Source organism: Salvelinus sp. IW2-2015, linkage group LG18 (assembly GCF_002910315.2).
Source record: "Salvelinus sp. IW2-2015 linkage group LG18, ASM291031v2, whole genome shotgun sequence".
Taxonomy (NCBI): domain Eukaryota; kingdom Metazoa; phylum Chordata; class Actinopteri; order Salmoniformes; family Salmonidae; genus Salvelinus; species Salvelinus sp. IW2-2015.
In genome coordinates, this window is record NC_036858.1 from 12101626 (window position 1) to 12121817 (window position 20192).

General features: G+C 43.1%; 1 protein-coding gene across 1 annotated transcript; it reads right to left on the reverse strand.

The window, feature by feature from the left end:
* Positions 1–10325: 10325 nt before the first annotated feature.
* On the reverse strand, positions 10326–18145 carry tut1 (terminal uridylyl transferase 1, U6 snRNA-specific). The gene is made up of 10 exons (XM_024008189.2): positions 17948–18145; positions 17339–17529; positions 16408–16614; positions 16144–16258; positions 15829–15956; positions 15504–15730; positions 15146–15255; positions 14814–14936; positions 13822–13914; positions 10326–11927 (listed from the first exon to the last, which is right to left on the reverse strand). Exons 1-10 carry the CDS (start codon positions 18024–18026, stop codon positions 10783–10785), a joined length of 2418 nt encoding a protein of 805 aa, XP_023863957.1. The 5' UTR covers positions 18027–18145; the 3' UTR covers positions 10326–10782.
* Positions 18146–20192: the final 2047 nt, after the last annotated feature.

Sequence of the window (20192 nt, forward strand, 5' to 3'; positions counted from 1 at the left end):
TGAACAAGATTTCTAGGACATTTTTTGTGATCTTTGCGGGCAAAAATGCAGAAATTCTGACATTTTGCATGGCAATATGCAATGATTTTGTCCAATTTGTCAGAAAATGCACCGGTGAGGTAAATGGCTTGATGAGGTAAATGGCTTGTGGTAAATGTGCTCCCATGTGATTGGCTCAAATCTGAACCAATCACAGACATCTATGTTTCACAAGTTTAGACCGCACCGTACAGCAGAGTACATTACAGTACAGTGCACAGTACATTAAGGAAAAGTAGGGTACAGTACAGCACAATACAGAACAGCACAGTAGAGTACAGTAAAGTAAAGAAAATACATGTATAGTGTACTGTATTGTACCCTAGTTTACTCTAATGTACTGTACTTTATTGTACTGCACTCTACTGAATTAAACTATACTGTACTGTACTCTACTGAATTCAACTCTACTCTACTGTACTGTACCGTACTGTGCTCTAATCTAGTGTGCTCTATTGTACTGTATTGTACCGCACTCTGCTGAATTAAATTATACTGTACTTTACTAAATTAAACTCTACTGTACTGTACTGTACTCTACTACTGAATAAAACTTTACTGTCCTGTACCGTACCATACCGTACTCTACTGTGCTCTAGTTTACTGTACTTTACTCTACTGAATTAAACTCTACTGTACCGCTTACTCTACCCTACTGTGCTCTACTCACTGAATAAAACTTTACTGTCCTGTACCGTACCATACCGTACTCTACTGTGGCTCTACTTTACTGTACTTTACTCTACTGAATTAAACTCTACTGTACCGTACTCTACCCTACTGTGCTCTACTCTACTGAATAAAACTTACTGTCCGCTACCGTACCATACCGTACTCTACTGTGCTCTACTGTACTAAACTGTGCCGTACTGTACTGTGATGTTCAAACTTGTGAAACATAGCATAGATGTCTATGATTCGTTCAGATCTTGATCAGGTCCGCACAGACCAATGTGTACTTGTTTTGGGGCGGAGCTCATTAGAATAATACCCAGCAAGTGTTTGTTTTCACATTTACATTCTGGTCATTCAGCAGACGCTCTTATCAGAGCGACTTACAGTCAGTGCATTCAACTAAGGTAAATAAACAAGATATCAGTCATAGCAAAAAAAATAAAACATCTGTAACCGTAATTCTGTAACTGAGAATGTTATTGAAGTGGTCTGTTGGTTTATTCTGTAGGTTGGACTACTTTGAACATCATTGCTGCCAGTTTTAAAGCTTAAAGTGCATGTGACAGATAACAAAAATAAATATTATGTTGCAATCTTCAGTATATTAAGAGGCTTCAAAAAATATGATTGTGATATAATACTTACTTCATTGAGAATATATACAGCAGTTGAAATTTGACCATAGAATCAATGACCGAAAAAGACGAATTTTCAAGGTCTGTAAATTACATATTTTCAACATCTAGAAAATACATCTGGAAAAAACGTATTTTCACATTTCATTCAGGTAAAATACACCTGATTTAAATGTCCGGAAAATAATATATGTATATATATTTTCAACATAATTTTGTTATGTTTTTTGTTTGTTTGTTTGCAGCACAACATGCACTGAATACAAGTGTGTTTTACATAACTTTGTGAGTCTGTGTTTCAGAGATACTATTTAATCGTTCACAAAATTGCAAAGTAGCCTAGCTATAAAGCTCTAAAAGTAACAAACCAATCAATATAAATTAGGCCTATATGTCTGAAAGTGGTAATTTAGTCACATTTTAAATTCTATGCTGCTAGCCTCTTTTTCTCATGTGCTACTCGGGGAGTTTTGAGTCATGCCCTGTGGTTTGAAAACAACCACCCTAATATCTTAGTTTTACATTTCATTAAAAAAAAAAAAATTCTATGTAACTACTGTGTAAAAAAGTGCCATGCATGTAAAATGTCTGTAGAATGTAGATGTAACAAAAAATATTGTTATTTTCGTCCTCCGAAGAGGGGGAGTGGGCCAATAAAAAAACGTAAATATGAAAGTCCTGGTTCTGCATTGCAWTGGAAATTCTCCAGTTTTCATATTTAGAATGATCTTTAGGAGTGAATGATTGGACTTTGTTTGTAACGTAATAATTTACTTGTTGGTTAAGGGCTTGTAAGAAAGCATTTCACGGTAAAGTCTACACCTGTTGTATTCGGCGCATGTGACAAATGAAATGTGATTTGATTAGTAAGTTCATTGAAATGACGTGGAAACAAAGTTGATTCAACAAGTGTGTGCCCAGTGGGATGGGGCAAGCGTTCAGCAAAACAGCAATAGCAGCCTACAGGAGGAGTTTGTGTAAATTAATCTGGAGTATTTGTCTTAATGAGTCGCTGCTCGGGAGAAGATTGTAATCGGTGTTCAAATTGTCTCTATTGACTCCGGTCTCATCTGTGGAAATGTAATCAATGGGAATTTAGCTCCATGTGTAATTTGGTAACAGGAAAGGCCAGTGCATGAAAGCCTACATTCTTTAATTTAATATCAAAACTAGGCTTATAAATGTTTTTCTTCAAGAAACGTTACATTGGTAACTTTGTTGCATACTTACCTGAATAAGTCAGTTATGTATAGATAAGAATAGCTAAGAAATCTTTGAATTTGCAATTGCCGAGAAATGCGTATAATTATCATAAACGCACCCATATCGGTGTAGGTGTATGTATGAATGACCCTAATGAGCCATTTCTTGTTGAATTATTCATATGAGGTAGCCTATAAAATACACCAGCTGAGGGAAAAAAAGAAACCCAAAATAGCAGTAATTCTGTAGGCCTACACCTACATAATTCCAGTTTGCATTATAGATAGAATGACTGTATGATGCAGTCTCCATGTGACCTGGTGGAGTGAGAGGTCAGACTAGTCACAGATTAATAATATGGTTGTTAGTCTGATCAGACAGCCTTAAAGCACACACACATTTATTGTGTATAACCTGTGATTGCGTATAACGCTTCTAATCCTTTAATACCGAATATGATTTTGTGTTCTAAGTTGATGTGTCTTGTGTGTACCGATCCGTCACCACACATGAAGTTCCCTCTCAGGAATAAAAGTTATTTGAATTTAATTGAAGAAGTTGACTGATATGAATACCCTATGATAAGGACTGTAGGGACATAAGCGTCATGTGAACAGTAGACCATGACGGTCTAGGATAAACAGAGGCCATTGCCCTGGGGGGAGCTGAGACTTATATGATGGTGCCACACATTAGACTGTACACAGCAATTGCGTAGTTCTAGTATTCTACGTACAATACCCCATAATGACAAAGCGAAAACAGGTTTTTAGAAATGAAATACCTTATTTACATAATTACTCAGACCCTTTGCTATGAGACTCGAAATTGAGCTCAGGTGCATCCTGTTTCCATTGATCATCATTGAGATGTTTCTACAACTTGATTGGAGTCCRCCTGTGGTAAATTCAATTGATTGGACATGATTTGGAAAGGCACACACCTGTCTATATAAGGTCCCACAGTTGACAGTGCATGTCAGAGCAAAAACCAAGCCATGAGGTCAAAGAAATTGTCCCCAAGAACACAGTGGCCTCCATCATTCTTAAATGGAAGAAGATTGGAACCACCAAGACTCTTCCTAGAGCTGGCCGCCCRTCCAAACTGAGCAATTGGGGGAGAAGGGCCTTGGTCAAGGAGGTGACCAAGAACCCGATGGTCACTCTGACAGAGCTCTAGAGTTCCTCTGTGCAGATGGGAGAACCTTCCAAAAGGACAACCATCTCAGCAACCCTCCACCAACTAGGCCTTTATGGTAGTGGCCAGATGGAAGCCACTCCTCAGTAAAAGGCACATGACAGCCCGCTTGGAGTTTGCCAAAAGGCCCCTTAAGACTCTCAGACCATGAGGAACAAAATTCTCTGGTCTGATGAAACCAAGATTGAACTCTTAAGGCCTGAATGGCAAGCATCACGTCTGGAGGAAACCTGGCACCATCCCTACGGTGAAGCATGGTGGTGGCTGCATCATGCTCTGGGGATGTTTTTCAGCAGCAGGGAACAGGAGACTAGTCAGGATTGAGGCAAAGATGAACGGAGCATGCAGAAAGAGTGGTGTGCGTGAGAGTGCGTACATTCTTTTGCATGTGAAAGTGCATACATTCTTATGTGTGTGTGTGACATGAAGACTCATTTCCTGATTTAAAATGTTTTGTCTGAGAAGTTGACTGTGATGTCGATACGTAGTTTATCCTCCCATCTCTCTGTCTGCGACTACACATCCCCAAGTATATCCCTCTTATCTAGCCTGAAAAGCAATAAGAAACGTGTCAATACCAGGATTTTTTTGTATAATCGGAATCATTGTTGAGAACAAATGCTACATGATATATAGATATAATTTACATTTGAACCATATTGAGTAAAGAGAAATCCCTCATAAGAATTAGGTATACAAATGAAAAATTCTAGCGTCTGTACAGTGGGGTCCCTAATTATTGGCACCCTTGATAAAGATGAGCAAAAAGTGTATAAAAAAACAAATACTGAGCTATATTGTATGCTCAAAAAAACTGAAAATGTATATTATTTTATATTAATAGAGAAAGAGATTTGGTTTAATAAGTAATACAAACCAATCTAAAAAAGATAGGGGTAAAATTGATTGGCACCCGTTTTCCCACAATTTTCAGACTTCCCAGAAAGAATGGATTATTGAGTCATTATTAGTTTCACACTTATGACATGACTCTGCCATTGTGCTGTAGAAACCCAAAGTGTTTTCAATGGGTTTCAAGTCCTGAGACTGAAAATGTGAATTTTGATGTGTGCTTGGGGTTATCGTCTCACTGGAACATCCACTTGTGGCCAAGTTCCAACCTCCTGACAGAGGCAACCAGGTTTTGGGCTAAAATGTCTAGGTACTGGGTAAAGTTCATAATGCTGTTGACCTTAACAAGGGCCCCAGGACCAGTGGAAGCAAAATAGCCCCATAACATCAAAGATCCACCACCATATTTTACTGTAGACAAAGGATATAAGATCCCTCCCAATGTGTTCTCCAACTCATAAAACGTTTAAGAAAAAGACTCAGTGCCATTATCCTCGCAAGGTGAGGTATTGAAAGGTATTGAAARCAGKGGYGTCAATCATTTTGACCCGTTCTTTTTGAGAAATACAATTACTTGTTAAACAAAATCTTTCTCTGAGCAATTGTATTAGTATACATTTTCAAGAGAATACAATAATATTATAGATTTATTTTTGCTAATCTTTATCAAGGGTGTCAATAATTTGGAGCCCCACTGTACCTTTCTCTTGCACCCCTCACATCCGGTCTATGGGATAGCAGTAAAAGCACAGAGTATCCCACTACAACTTGTCCGTTCTCCCGTGATAGTAATCTACTGACTCTTTCTGTTTACCCTACTCGCAATAAAAGTCAATGACAAGAAACAACAGGCAGAAGGCAAACTCATCTCCTCACTCGATCTCCGTCTCCACAGGTAAACATTCAGAAGTAACGGAAGATAAAGAAAAGGCAAACAGTTGAGTTTTTCCAAGGCTCATTAGGCCCAATAAACTCCTCCAGATAAGTCTCAGGCTAATGCACTCCAAGACGGCAGCAAATACAACTCATTTACAACTCAGTCACAACCACACACCACATTTTGTTACTAATGTTGTTGTGCACATTACTCAAATACAGGTGTAGCTAATAACAATGTATGTGCTGATGATCCTTCTTTAACAGTGAACATTTGACATTTACTTTACATAAATATACATTACCAGTCAACACACCTACTCATTCCAGGTTTTTTCTTCATTTATTTTTTTACATTGTAGAATAATACTGAAGACATCAAAACTATGAAATAACACATATGGAATCATGCAGTAACCATTTTTTTTTAATTATATTTGAGATTCTTCAAAGATGCCACCCTTAGCCTTGATGACAGCTTTGCACACGCTTGGCATTCTCTCAACCAGCTTCATGAAGTAGTCACCTGGAATGCATTTCAATTAACAGTTGTGCCTTGTTAGAAGTTCATTTGTGGAATTTCTTTCCTCCTTAATTTGTTTGAGCCAATTAGTTATGTTGTGGCAAGGTAGGAGTGGTATACAGAAGATAGCCCTATTTGGTAAAATACCAAGTCCAACAACAGTCCATCATTACTTGAACCTCTACAGGATTGGTGGGTCCCCCTCGGGACGATCGAGAAAACATAGGCTAATGCGATTAGCATGAGGTTGTAAGTAACAAGAACATTTCCCAGGACAAAGACATATCTGATATTGGCAGAAAGTTTACAATGTTGTTAATCTAACTGCACTGTCCAATTTACAGTGAAATAATACCATGCTATTGTTTGAGGAGAGTGCACAGTTATGAACTTGAAAACCAATTAGGGACATTTGGGCAGTCTTGATACAAAATTTTGAATAGAAATTAAATGGTTATTTGGATCAGTCTAAAACTTTGCACACACACTGCTGCCATCTAGTGTCCAAAATTCTAAATTGTGCCTGCTTCAGAGTTCAAGTAACAGACACATCTCAAAATCAACTGTTCAGAGACTGGGTGAATCAGGCCTTCCTGGTCGAATTGCTGCAAAGAAACCACTACTAAAGGCCACCAATAATAAGAAGAGACTTGCTTGGGCCAAGAAACACGAGCAATGGACATTAGACCGTTGGAAAACTGTCCTTTGGTCTGATGAGTCCAAATTTGAGATTTTTGGTTCCAACTGCTGTGTCTTTGTGAGATGCAGAATAGGTGGGCAGAGGATCTCTGCATGTGTGGTTCCCCCCATGAAGCATGGAGGAGGTGGTGTGATGGTGCTTTGTTGGTGACACTGTCAGTGATTTATTTAGAATTCAAGGCACAATTAACCAGCATGGCTACCACAGCATTCTGCAGCGATACGCCATCCCATCTGTTTTTCGCTTAGTGGGACTATCATTTGTTTTCCAACAGAACAATGACCCAAAACACACCTCCAGGCTGTGTAAGGGCTATTTGACCAAGGAGAGTGATGGAGTGCTGCATCAGAAAACCTGGCCTCCACAATCACCTGACCTCAACCCAATTGAGATGGTTTGGGATGAGTTGGACAGCAGAGTGAAGGAAAAGCAGCCAACAAGTGCTCAGCATATGTGGGAACTCCTTCAAGACTATTGGAAATGCATTCCAGGTGAAGATGGTTGAGAGAATGCCAAAAAGTGTGCAAAGCTGTTATCAAGGCAAAGGGTGGCTACTTTAAAGAATATAACATATATCTTGATTTGTTTAACACTTCTTTGTTTACTGCATGATTCCATGTGTTATTTCATAGTTTTGATGTCTTCACTATTATTCTACAATGTAGAAAATAGTAAAAATAAAGAAAAACCCTGGAATGAGTAGGTTTGTCCAAACTTTGACTGGTACTGTATGTAAATATAAATATGTATTCCATGGAATACCAGATATGCTAATACTATGTTAGTASGCATGTTAGAAGGCCAGACCAAAATCCTGTTTGAAAAACCTCTCGCTTTGAAGACTAGACAATATGACAGCTATTTTGTACTCATGACACTTGCTGCTTCCAAACATAGTAGCATCGTAGAGGGAGGACTAATACACAGACAGAAACCCMCTCGCTTCATTTCATGGATGTCTCCCCAGAGAAATCTGACTCCTTCCAGTAGTATTGCAAGGCTTATTTAGCCTTATCTTCTGATTGAGGCAGCCACTAATGTGAGCAGAGTGCTTTCCAGTGATCCAGTCAACCCGGTCTGTTTGCACTGCAGACTTCATCATTGGATATCACTGTCTGTTAGTGCAATAATATATGAATAYATGAAATGCCCTCTTGAGCGTCACTCAGAAGCACTACGGAATAACAGTAACCCAACAATGAGATGGTATTTCCCAGGSGTTTTCCATTTAATGTGGGTAACATAACCCTTGAGTCACCACACATGGGAGAGAATAGGTAGAGTAAGACATGCCTTCCGATCGGTATGTCATTTGTAGCTTATGTGTCCAAAAATGGTTCCCTCTTCTTACACGTAAAACCYTCTTGGTATACATATTACTTCTCATAATGACACCCAGGCAAAATTTGAAACACCATGTTTCGCCCCACAAATCGTCAGCCTTCAGTTCTGCTAGCTGTGGATGAGAAACGTTGCTTTGATTCCCTCACAACAGATGCAGCTCGTCATCTCCACAGAGGAACAAAGCCAGTCTGCCYGTAGAAGCAATTMMYCCMCCCCYCTTCTTAAAAAGATCAGACTAATTAAACCAATAGAAAGCCACCTGATATATCTGTTTATGACACAAAAGACAGCCACATACACCTTATTTCCATGCGTAACTTTATTTACTCCGTCTGTTGGGAGTTAGGACTAATTGATGCCATTGATCTGAATAACTGGGAATGTAAGGTGTCTGGGGAACAAATTGATGCAGTGGCTGTATCATGGACACCAATGACACCGAATATTAAATGAGGTGTTTTTTCCCCATWAGATAGTGTCACAAAAACGACAACTACGTAAGAACGTTAAAGATTCAGAAGCAGAATCAATTCCTGATGGTATTGATTACTCAGAGAGCTCCATGAAACTGACAATGATTGGCAATTAGCCTACATGAAATCATTCTTCATTGCAATAGTCTGCATATAATATACACGTATCTACAAAAGCAATTAAGAAAAAATGGTGGATGTTTCCTGTTGGACTTCATCGTTGGGACTGGCCATGGGGGACAATAGCAAATATTTTKCCATATGGCAAAACTCAATTTCTTATTCAATTTCTTCCAGCCTTGTTATGTTCCAACAGCGGTGTACTAGGAAATGTGTAAAACATCTAACAAGCAGGGCTTCTATGAGTCTTTGATGTACTGGCAAGACAGACTTCAAAGACTGTACAGGAATGATGAGTGCAATGATGACAGAGCCTTTAGGCTTTGTTTCATGTACTAAACATGCTACAGTACATAATGTTCTGTGGTCACTTCAGTCTTCAGTGATAGCATGGTTCTAGTAGCTACACTACATGACCAAAAGTATGTGGACACCTCATTCCAAAATCATGGACATTAATATGGAGTTGGTCCCCCCTTTGATGCTATAGCAGCCGCCACTCTTCTGGGAAGGCTTTCCACTAGATGTTGGAACATTGCTGCAGGGATGTTCCAACATCCATTCAGCCACGCTCACAGTCAGCGTTCCAATTCATACCAAAGGTGTTTGATGGGGTTGAGGTCAGGGCTCTGTACAGGGCAGTCAAGTACTTCCACACCGATCTGGACAAACCATTTCTGTATGAACCTCGCTTTGTGCGCAGAAGCATTGTCATTCTGAAACAGGAAAGGGCCTTCCCCAAACTGTTGCCACAAAGTTGGAAGCACAGCATTGTCTAGAATGTCATTGTATGCTRTAGCGTTAAGATTTCCCTTCACTGGAAATAAGGGGCCTAGCCTGAATCATGAAAAACAGCCCCAGACCCTTATTCCTCCTCCACCAAACTTTACAGTTGGCACTATGCATTGGGGCAGGTAGCGTTCTCCTGGCATCTGCCAAACCCAGATTCGTCTGTCGGACTGCCAGATGGTGATGCATGATATCATCACTCCAGAGAACGCGTTTCCACTGCTCCAGAGTCCAATGGCGGTGAGAGGTTACACCACTCCAGCCGGCGTTTGGCATTGCGTCTGGTGATTTTAGGCTTGTGTGCGGCTGCTCGGCCATGGAAACCCATTTCAGGAAGCCCCGACGAACAGTTATCGTTCTGATGTTGCTTCCAGGGGCAGTTTGGAACTCGGTAGTGAGTGTTGCAACCGATGAACTGATATAATTTAAAAACATAAAATACCGTCACAAAAAAATGTAAGTACAGTGATATGATATTTTGGCCATACCGCCCAGCACTACGCCTATCCACTGCCAACTATGGCGGCAGATAGCCTAGGTAATAAAGCAGCTTATCTCCCTGAGCAATTGCAGTTGTTGGTCTCAGTCGTATGAGCAGAGACCTATCTGGACCAGTCTTCCAGTAAACACACTTCCCCTGGCATAGACATGTGTCTGCCAGGCTGTTTCAATGGTGGACAGAGCGTCAATGATGCACGCACCATGTAATTCTGACCTGTGTAACATCATAAACAGGCAAGTTCCCCGGGAGACCTTAGGTGGACAGCCTACCATTGTGATTTATGGACATGGGAGCTTGTCCAATAGTTAAACATTGGATAGATTCTGTGGCACAACGGCGCCAAGACAAAGCGCAAAAGTCGGCATGTGAAAAAAAAGAAAAGATTGTTGTCCCATCGCTTGATAAAGATGTTTTTCCATTTAATTCCAACTGTCAATAGCCTTTAATTTCCTTCAAACCACCACCCCCCCCTCTATAAAACAAGATAAACAAACAAATCACTGAAACAATACAAAGGAGTGCATTGCTGCAGGGCACTTGCCAACCCTAATCTAAAACAAATAAAACATACCTAACTTAATGGCATGACAGCACACAATCAATTTTCACAATCTTTTTCATGGCTTTATCAAAGCCATTACTCAAGCTCTTTCATAACACTTCAGAGCCATCTTGGTCAGATCCGTTTTCAAAAAGAGACAACTCCTTTAGTTTTATCAACAACAAAAAATCTCCCATATGAAAATAGTGTAAAATGACCAGTTTCAACCACTCTTCCACTATTCAGAAGAAAAAACAAAACGTGATGATTATCAGAACCCACACAACCCTTTTACAAAACAGTCCGGCGTCATCTACCCAGTCTTCCCCATCAGTGTGTCGGCCATCTTGGGCAGGAACATCTCCAGGAAGTGAAAGAAGTCCTGGAACAGTCCGGCGCCATCGGCAGAGGGTCGGAACTTGATCACGGCCTTGGTGCTCTCTGTGCCGCCCACCACCTGGGCCTGAACCTGGAACTCCAGCGGCTCCTTGTCCTCTGGCTCCTTGTCCACAATGTGCTTGGTCACCTGGGTCTCCAGCTCSACACTGCTGCCCTCTGGCCTGGAGTCCATGTCCATCCCCCCTTTAAGCAGCTCCCTCCTTACCTTCCGCCGGCCCGCCCACACCCTGTGCCTCTGGACGTAGGTCCAGTGTGGAGAACCGGGCTGGGACCCGCTGTAACTGTCCAACCTGGGCCTCTTGCCCTGCGGGGACACGGAGGAGTCGCTGCTCTCAGAGGACAGCAGGGGTCTCTTGGCTCCTGGGGTGGCCTTGCTCTGGGGGCTGCAGTCACTGGAGGCAAGGCGGCTGGCGTTCTCACCGTGGTCGTTTGTCGATTTGCCAATCGGTGATGCAGTATCCATTCCGTCAGCTCCAGGGCTTTCCCCCGTGCCGGTGTTAGTTAGGCTGCACTTAAGGACTCCCTGAATCACCCCCTCTACAGCAGAGCACACCCTCTGGAACCAGAGCAAGCGGAAGCCGTCCCCGGCTGAGTGCAGCTGGCTGCGGACCACCTCGGGGAGCGACGCTGCCTTGAAGGGGATGCTGATGGCTAGTTCCCGCTCTGCCCCCTCAGCCCCCTTGTGGTGGTGAGGGCCCTCGTCCCGGGGGGTGAAAAGGCGCACCAGGCCCCACACCTTACCTTTGGTAGACTTGCGCATGTACTGCAGGCTGCGGCAGTACTTCTCTGCCTCCTGGCACTCCCTTTGAAAGCTCCTCTGGCTGCGCTCAGTCAGGTTGCCCGCCACATTGTGGTGCAGCTCGAAGGGGTCCAGCACATTGAGGGGGCCCAGCTTAGGGCCTGAGGACCTCTCCTGCCCCATGGCCTCCCCTTCCCCCTTTACCTTGTCTCGGCTAAGAAAGCTGGTGACAGGGAGAGAGCAGCCCTCCCTGATGGAGATGACAGAGCTGGCAAAGTCGAACTGGGCATAGAAGGAGAAGAAGCCTGACAGCAGGGCACCTACAGAGAAAAAACAAACAAAATTCAATCTAAAATAAAACAAGCCATTATTCAATCTAAAATAAATCAATGGGAAAATGGTACCTTCAATTCTACTATTGATATTCTAACGTCTTCTGTAGCTCAGTTGGTAGAGCATAGCGCTTGCAACGCCATGATAGAGGGTTTGATTCCAGGGATCACCCATGTATGCACGCATGACTGACTAAGTTGCTTTGGATAAGTGTCTGCTAAAGGGATATATATACACTGCTCAAAAAAATAAAGGGAACACTTAAACAACACAATGTAACTCCAAGTCAATCACACTTCTGTGAAATCAAACTGTCCACTTAGGAAGCAACACTGATTGACAATCAAATTTCACATGCTGTTGTGCAAATGGAATAGACAAAAGGTGGAAATTATAGGCAATTAGCAAGACACCCCCAATAAAGGAGTGATTCTGCAGGTGGTGACCACAGACCACTTCTCAGTTCCTATGCTTCCTGGCTGATGTTTTGGTCACTTTGAATGCTGGCGGTGCTCTCACTCCAGTGGTAGCATGAGACGGAGTCTACAACCCACAAGTGGCTCAGGTAGTGCAGCTCATCCAGGATGGCACATCAATGCGAGCTGTGGCAAGAAGGTTTGCTGTGTCTGTCAGCGTAGTGTCCAGAGATGGAGGCGCTACCAGGAGACAGGCCGTACATCAGGAGACGTGGAGGAGGCCGTAGGAGGGCAACAACCCAGAAGCAGGACCGCTACCTCCGCCTTTGTGCAAGGAGTAGCACTGCCAGATCCCTGCAAAATGACCTCCAGCAGGCCACAAATGTGCATGTGTCTGCTCAAACGGTCAGAAAAAGACTCCATGAGGGTGGTATGAGGGCCCGACGTCCACAGGTGGGGGTTGTGCTTACAGCCCAACACCGTGCAGGACGTTTGGCATTTGCCAGAGAACACCAAGATTGGCAAATTCGCCACTGGCGCCCTGTGCTCTTCACAGATGAAAGCAGGTTCACACTGAGCACGTGACAGAGTCGGGAGACGCCGTGGAGAACGTTCTGCTGCCTGCAACATCCTCCAGCATGACCGGTTTGGCGGTGGTCAGTCATGGTGTGGCATTTCTTTGTGGGGCCGCACAGCCCGCCATGTGCTCGCCAGAGGTAGCCTGACTGCCATTAGGTACCGAGATGAGATCCTCAGAGCCCCTGTGAGACCATATGCTGACACATGCACATTTGTGGCCTGCTGGAGGTCATTTTGCTGGAGGTCATTTTGCAGGGCTCTGCAGTGCTACTCCTTGCACAAAGGCGGAGGTAGCGGTCCTGCTGCTGGGTTGTTGCCCTCCTACGGCCTCCTCCACGTCTCCTGATGTACTGGCCTGTCTCCTGGTAGCGCCTCCATGCTCTGGACACTACGCTGACAGACACAGCAAACCTTCTTGCTACAGCTCGCATTGATGTGCCATCCTGGATGAGCTGCACTACCTGAGCCACTTGTGTGGGTTGTAGACTCCGTCTCATGCTACCACTAGAGTGAAAGCACCGCCAGCATTCAAAAGTGGCCAAAACATCAGCCAGGAAGCATAGGAACTGAGATTAGTGGGTCTGTGGTCACCACCTGCAGAATCACTCCTTTATTGGGGGTGTCTTGCTAATTGCCTATAATTTCCACCTTTTGTCTATTCCATTTGCACAACTGCATGTGAAATTTATTGTCAATCAGTGTTGCTTCCTAAGTGGACAGTTTGATTTCACAGAAGTGTGATTGACTTGGAGTTACATTGTGTTGTTTAAGTGTTCCCTTTCTTTTTTTGAGCAGTGTATATATATATAAATAATTGAACGCTGCCCATGCTTTTTTCCCCTGCATGGTTGGATGTATTTTTCATGCAATTTTTGGTGTAACCTACACAGATCCTGGGTGTTCTTGCTGGGGGGCACAGCAATGGGCTGACTGGGGAAGGTGCAGTTCCAGCCTTCGATCACGCACTCTTCCTCCTCACCTTAGAGGAAGAGAAGAATAATGAGAAAAAAAAGAGAAAAAACATAAATAATAACTGAATTCACTAGTTATAATACTATAGCCATCCTCAGGTTAAACCTATTTTCTGCCATATAGGGGACTGTGTGGGTTAATATAGGGCACTATATGGACTAAACAGATACTAGTCATAATAGTAATGTACGCGCTAATTACGTTGAACAAACATAAACACAACATGTAGTGTTGGTCCCATGATTCATGGGCTGAAATAAAAGATCCCGGAAATATTCAAAATTCACAAAAAGCTTATTTCTCTCAAATGTTTGGAGGGAGTGTGCAATTGGAACGCTACCCGCAGGAACATCCACCAGAGTTGTTGCCAGAGAATTGAATGTTAATTTCTCTACCATAAGCTGCATCCAAAGTCGTTTTCAAGGATTTGGCAGTACTTCCAACTGGCCTCACAACTGCAGACCACGTGTATGGAGTAGTGTGGGCAAGCGGTTTGCTGATGTCAATGTTGTGAGCAGAGTGCCCCATGGTGGCGATGGGGTTATGGTATGGGCAGGCATAAGCTACGGACAACGAACACAATTGCATTTTATCGATGGCAATTCGAATGCGCAGAGATACCGTGACGAGATCCTGACGCCCATTGTCGTGCCATTCATCCGCCGCCATCACCTCATGTTTCAGCATGATAATGCACGGCCCCGCGTCTAAAGGATCTGTACACAATTCCTGGAAGCTGTAACTGTCCCGGTTCTTCCATGGCCTTGCATAGTCACCACACATGTTGTATGTCGTGTTTAGATTTTTGTTCAGATTAGAAATGTCTTGAGATGAGATACGTGTTAAGGCATGCATGTGCCATTTGTGTTGAGCTTTAAAGCGGTGCAGACAGGAAGTAGTACATACAGGCCATGTCCTTCAGCTGGTCCAATGTGGGGAGAACAGGAGGGTCACACTTCTGCAGATAAAAGATCACCAGCAGTGTCAGAGCGTAGTTATTCAGCAAGGGTCCAGCACCGCTGGGGTTACCTACAGGAGAAACACCAGAGAGACAAAACAGTTATGACAAGCATGTAGCACAAAGAGGCATAACACCATATCGTCTGTAGCCAAAAAAAAAAGGTGACTGAAAGTTCACAAGCAAGGTTCTGCTGACCCCTACTGAACACTGTTCAAAATGGTGTTTGCTCTAAAATTATGTTAGTCTCTCATACAGGGGAGCTGTGAAGAGCACTCACCAGCCAGCTGCTTCTGTTTAGCCCAGTAGCGGACGGTGTAGACCAGAGGGCGCAGCCTGGAGTCCAGCCCTGAGCACAGCTGCAGGAAACGGGTGTTCCTCACCGCCAGTCTGAGGGGTGGAGGAAGTGAGATTAGGAAGGTTGGCTGGTGGGGGGGACCCATTGTGGCCCGTCATGCTTATCTTCATACCCGAAATACTAAGAGTTGCTGTCTGGGACTTTTCTGATCATTATTAGGTTTCTAGGACAAAGGGGTAGTGGTCAGTTTGGTTCTGGGCCATACACAGTACAGCAGCAGAAGAGATGCATTAAATTACTCGTTCTATTTATTTATGACAGTAGCATTGTATAGGCTGACCTGTTATTGATGGTCACGTCCCCCTGGAGGTTGAGCTCCTTGTGGATGAACTTAACCACAGGTAGGCGAGCGCCGCTGACCGGCATGACGTTGTGCACCCCAGGGACGCACTTTCTCAAGATGGCCACCACCAGCTCTAGCACTTCGGCCGGCGAGGCGGTGGAGAGGTCGATGTCAGACAGGATGGAATCCTCAGAGCGGGTGTCATCCGATGGGCCTTCCCCTGTCTGGAGGACATCAGAGGAAGAGTAGTGCTGGAGATAGCATGGGAATTTAAAAGACATTGAGACGCTGGGGGACGATATAAAAGTTGACACCACCACACCTGTTCAGAAGAATTCTTGGCCCGAGCTTGGAACACCTTGGTGTTGTCCAGGTCCAGGAACAGATCCAAGTCACAGGAGTGGATGTCAAATGTGTTGACGGAGGAACCGAAGGCCAGGATCTGACTATCTGTACCAAGACCACACACAAACATCAAAGGCCATAATTTCTGCACCTAATCACTGACACGGGGTCAGCTATTTTTCATCCCCCTTGTGGTTAAGACTATGACTGGAGGTAATCTGATCCTTGATCTGTGGTTAGGGGCAATTTGTACTTCAAGCTACATGATTGGGCTCAATGAAAGTTGGCCTACCTGGAAAGAACTCTGTAAACACCTCCTGGAGCAGTTGCACTAGTAACTCTCTAGCCTTTTTCTCATTCTCCCCCAACTGGAATCGCTCCACCACCCTCTGCATCTGTTCATTCACCTGGAGACAGAGGACCACTTCAACAACACATATCCATCAGCACTTCGATACTTACCCTTTTTATCATTCCCTACATTAATAGCGCATATCAGACAGAAAGAGTCATGGAACATGAAATGAGGAGGGACACTAAACCAAAGAACACTTACCGAAGCAGTCTGGCACAGCTCTTTGGTGAGCCGCTCCAGTATCTGCTGCAGGTTCTTGGAATCCTGCCTCTTTTTAGGGATCAGTTTGAACTCCTTGTTCTCCCTGGGTTTCACCCGCAGCTTCAGACCGTTCATGTCGTGCTCTAACCGGGACAGCGTGGCCTGCAGACTGTCATTCTCACTAAATTCCACAATAGCGTACACACCCTGTGGACGGAACACAATGGATTATAGACTTATGACAAGGGGTATGTCCGAGGCTTGTGTCAACCAACTGTTAGGGCTGGGGGTCCATAAGAATACTGCAAAGAATATTCCTCTCCAGCTAGCTATGGAAAACACCTTTATAACGCAATGGATTATCCTACCATTAAATGTTTTGCATGTCAGCAATCAAATTTAAGATGTCTAACTTTCAAAATACAGAAATCTGCCAGATTTCTTTATTTTGAAAGTTACATATCTTGAAAACTTGATTGATGACATGCAAAACATTTTGGACCTATATCAACAATGGACTAATGAAAGTTTTCCTTTAATAATTATGGTTTGGGATGTTCAAATCCATCAGGCATTATTTTTCAACCAACCTTTACTTGCAGATACTTCCTTAATTCAGCTTGGAAGGCACCAGTGTTTTCTAAACTCCCATGGCTAGTTGCAGGTGGAACTTTGGAATTTAGCAAACGCTCCGTTAAATGAAGTTTGGTGCCATGAAGTAATCTGACAATGTATATGCCGCCATCTTCTCAATTTCTGATATTTTCTCATCGATCGAGAAAAGCCAATGTCATTCAAAGCGACGCTTGAGTCCGGAGAGACCCACCTGTCTCGATAATTGAGAGAATATCAGAAATCGAAAAGATGGCAGCAAGATTATATTGACAATGGCCCCGATCCTAGATCAGCACTCCAACTACTTAGAGCTCACCTTGTCTTTGTCCATGATGACTTCTGACACTGGTCCAAACCTTTGGAAGTAGTCTACAAGGTCAGCTTGAGCTGTATCCGGTTTGATCCCACTGACAAACACACTGTTCTCCACCTGCGCCTTCCGAGTCGCCCGSACAGTGCTCAGCTTCACATGCTTTCGCCCTTTCACATGGGCATCCAGACTGGCCTCTGTAGATTCAGTGTTTTCCAGTCAGTAAAGAAAATTGGTCACAAAACTGATATACATAACGTTAGATTATCCAGCAGACATGTGTAAAACTAAGCCAGCGTGCATATCAATTGTCATGAATTGATATATCTAGCTAAGCATTTACTGTAGGTATCTACTTCTGTTAACTGAAATTGATAAAATATCATAGAAATTCAAAAAGGTTAGCTAGCTAACGTTACTGTCCTAGCCACCTGTACGATTGGCTGATTAGTTTACAGCCGACAGGGCAATGAACTAGCTAGCTAACAGTTATCCTGCTAAGATAGCTGACGTTAGCTATCTTATAAAGTAAGTTAGCCATATAGCTGGTTGGGTTGTGGTTAGCCGATAGCTAGCTAACTGCAACCAAATAGCAAAACTACGACATTCACTTACTATTGGGTACATTCACATTGCATAGGATGCAATGAAAACCTCTCGCAGTGGATCGTATGTCTTTGTCCAACTCTTCCATTTTGCAAGAAACCAAATAAACAATTCAGCAAAGTTAATTTTTTTTTTCTTCTCTCTTCTCAAATCTCCCTCCGTCGTTCACCGTGCGTTCTTCTCCTTAGTCCATCCGCTATCGCATCCGGGTAAATGTGCAAACCTCAATTACTAGTTCCGCTAGAAATATGAATTTCATAATTTGAAATGGACATAATATTGCATTCTGGCTTGCTTTACAAATTAAAATCTAAATATGTCAATAACCTAAGACAGACCTGGCATGTAAAACTTGTTGCACAGAGTATCTGCTATAAACTGCATCCCCTTTATCGCTGGATGGGTGGGTCTGAGAATGTCTTTCTGCGATATTTCATACTCGAGCTGTGCTCGAATACCCATACCAACTACATACTTAATGAGTATACACTACCGGTCAAAAGTTTTAGAACACCTACTCATTCAAGGGTTTTTCTTTCTTTTTCTACATTGTAGAATAATAGTGAAAACATCGAAACTATGAAATAACACATTAAATCATGTAGTAACCAAAAAAGTGTTAAACAAATCAAAAAATATTTTATATTTGAAATTCTTCAAAAAGCCACCCTTTGCCTTGATGACAGCTTTGCACACTCATGCCATTCTATCAACCAGCCTCACCTGGAATGCTTTTCCAACAGTCTTGAAGGAGTTCCCACATATGCTGAGCACTTGTTGGCTTCTTTTCCTTCACTCTGCGCTCCGACTCATCCCAAACCATCTCAATTTGGTTATGGTCGGGGGATTGTGGAGGCCAGGTCATCTGATGCAGCACTCCATCACTCTCCTTCTTGGTAAACTATCCCTTACACAGCCTGGAGGTGTGTTGGGTCATTGTTCTGTTGAAAAACAAATGATAGTCCCAGTAAGCCCAAACAAGATGGGATGGCGTATCACTGCAGAATGCTGTGGTAGCCACGCTGGGTAAGTGTGCCTTGAATTTATCAAAGACAGTGTCACCAGCAAAGCACCACCACACCATAACACCTCTTCCATGCTTTGCAGTGGGAAATACAGATGCGGAGATCATCCGTTCACCTACACTGCGTCTCACAAAGCAATAGAGGTTGGAACCAAAAATCGCCAATTTGGACTCCAGACCAAAGGACAGATTTCCACCGGTCTAATGTCAATTGTGTGTGTTTCTTGGCCCAAGCAAGTCTCTTCTTATTATTGGTGTCCTTTAGTAGTGGTTTATTTACAGCAATTCGTCCATGAAGGCCTGATTCACAGTCTCCTCTAAACAGATGATGTTGAGATGTGTCTGTTACTTGAACTCTGAAGCATTTATTTGGGCTGCAATTTCTGAGGCTGGTAMCTCTAATGAACTTATCCTCTGCTGCAGAGGTAACTCTGGGTCTTCCATTCCTGTGTCGGTCCTAATGAGAACCAGTTTCATCATAGTGCTTGATCGTTTTCCGTATTGACTGACCTTGAAGTAACGATGGACTGTTGTTTCTCTTTGCTTATTTGAGCTGTTCTTGCCATAATATGGAGTTGGACTTTGGACAAGTAGGGCTATCATCTGTATACCCCCCCCCCCCCCCCAYSYCMCMMCMCAACTGATTGTCTCAAACGCATTAAGGCTAGAAATTCCACAAATAAACGTTTAAGAAGGCACACCAGTTAATTGAAATGCATTCCAGGTGACTACCTCAAAGGTGGTTGAGAGAATGGCAAGTGTGCAAAGCTGTCATCAAGGCAAAGGGTGGCTATTTGAAGAATCTCAAATGTAAAATATATTTTGATTTAACACTTTTTTGGTTACTACATGATTCCTTGTGTTATTTCATAGTTTTGACGTCTTCACTATTATTATACAACGTAGAAAATAGTAAAAAATAAAACCCCTTGAATGAGTAGGTGTTCTAAAACTTTTGACCGGTAGTGTATACTACACACTATTAGTTAATTTTAGTATACTGTTAACAAAGGTACTTGGGCTTCACCTGTACAGGAAGTTGATACTGTTGCTATGCAACCTATTGACAAATTTTACGATTTCGGGTGTGTTCGTAAATTCAATCTGGAGTGCCAGAGTTCGCTCAGAATGTCAGATTACTCGCTCTAGCAGAGTTGGTTAGGCTGTTTCATGTTATCCAGAGCGTTGGTGACTGTAACTGTGCTGCTGGCAACAATTTAAATACGCTTT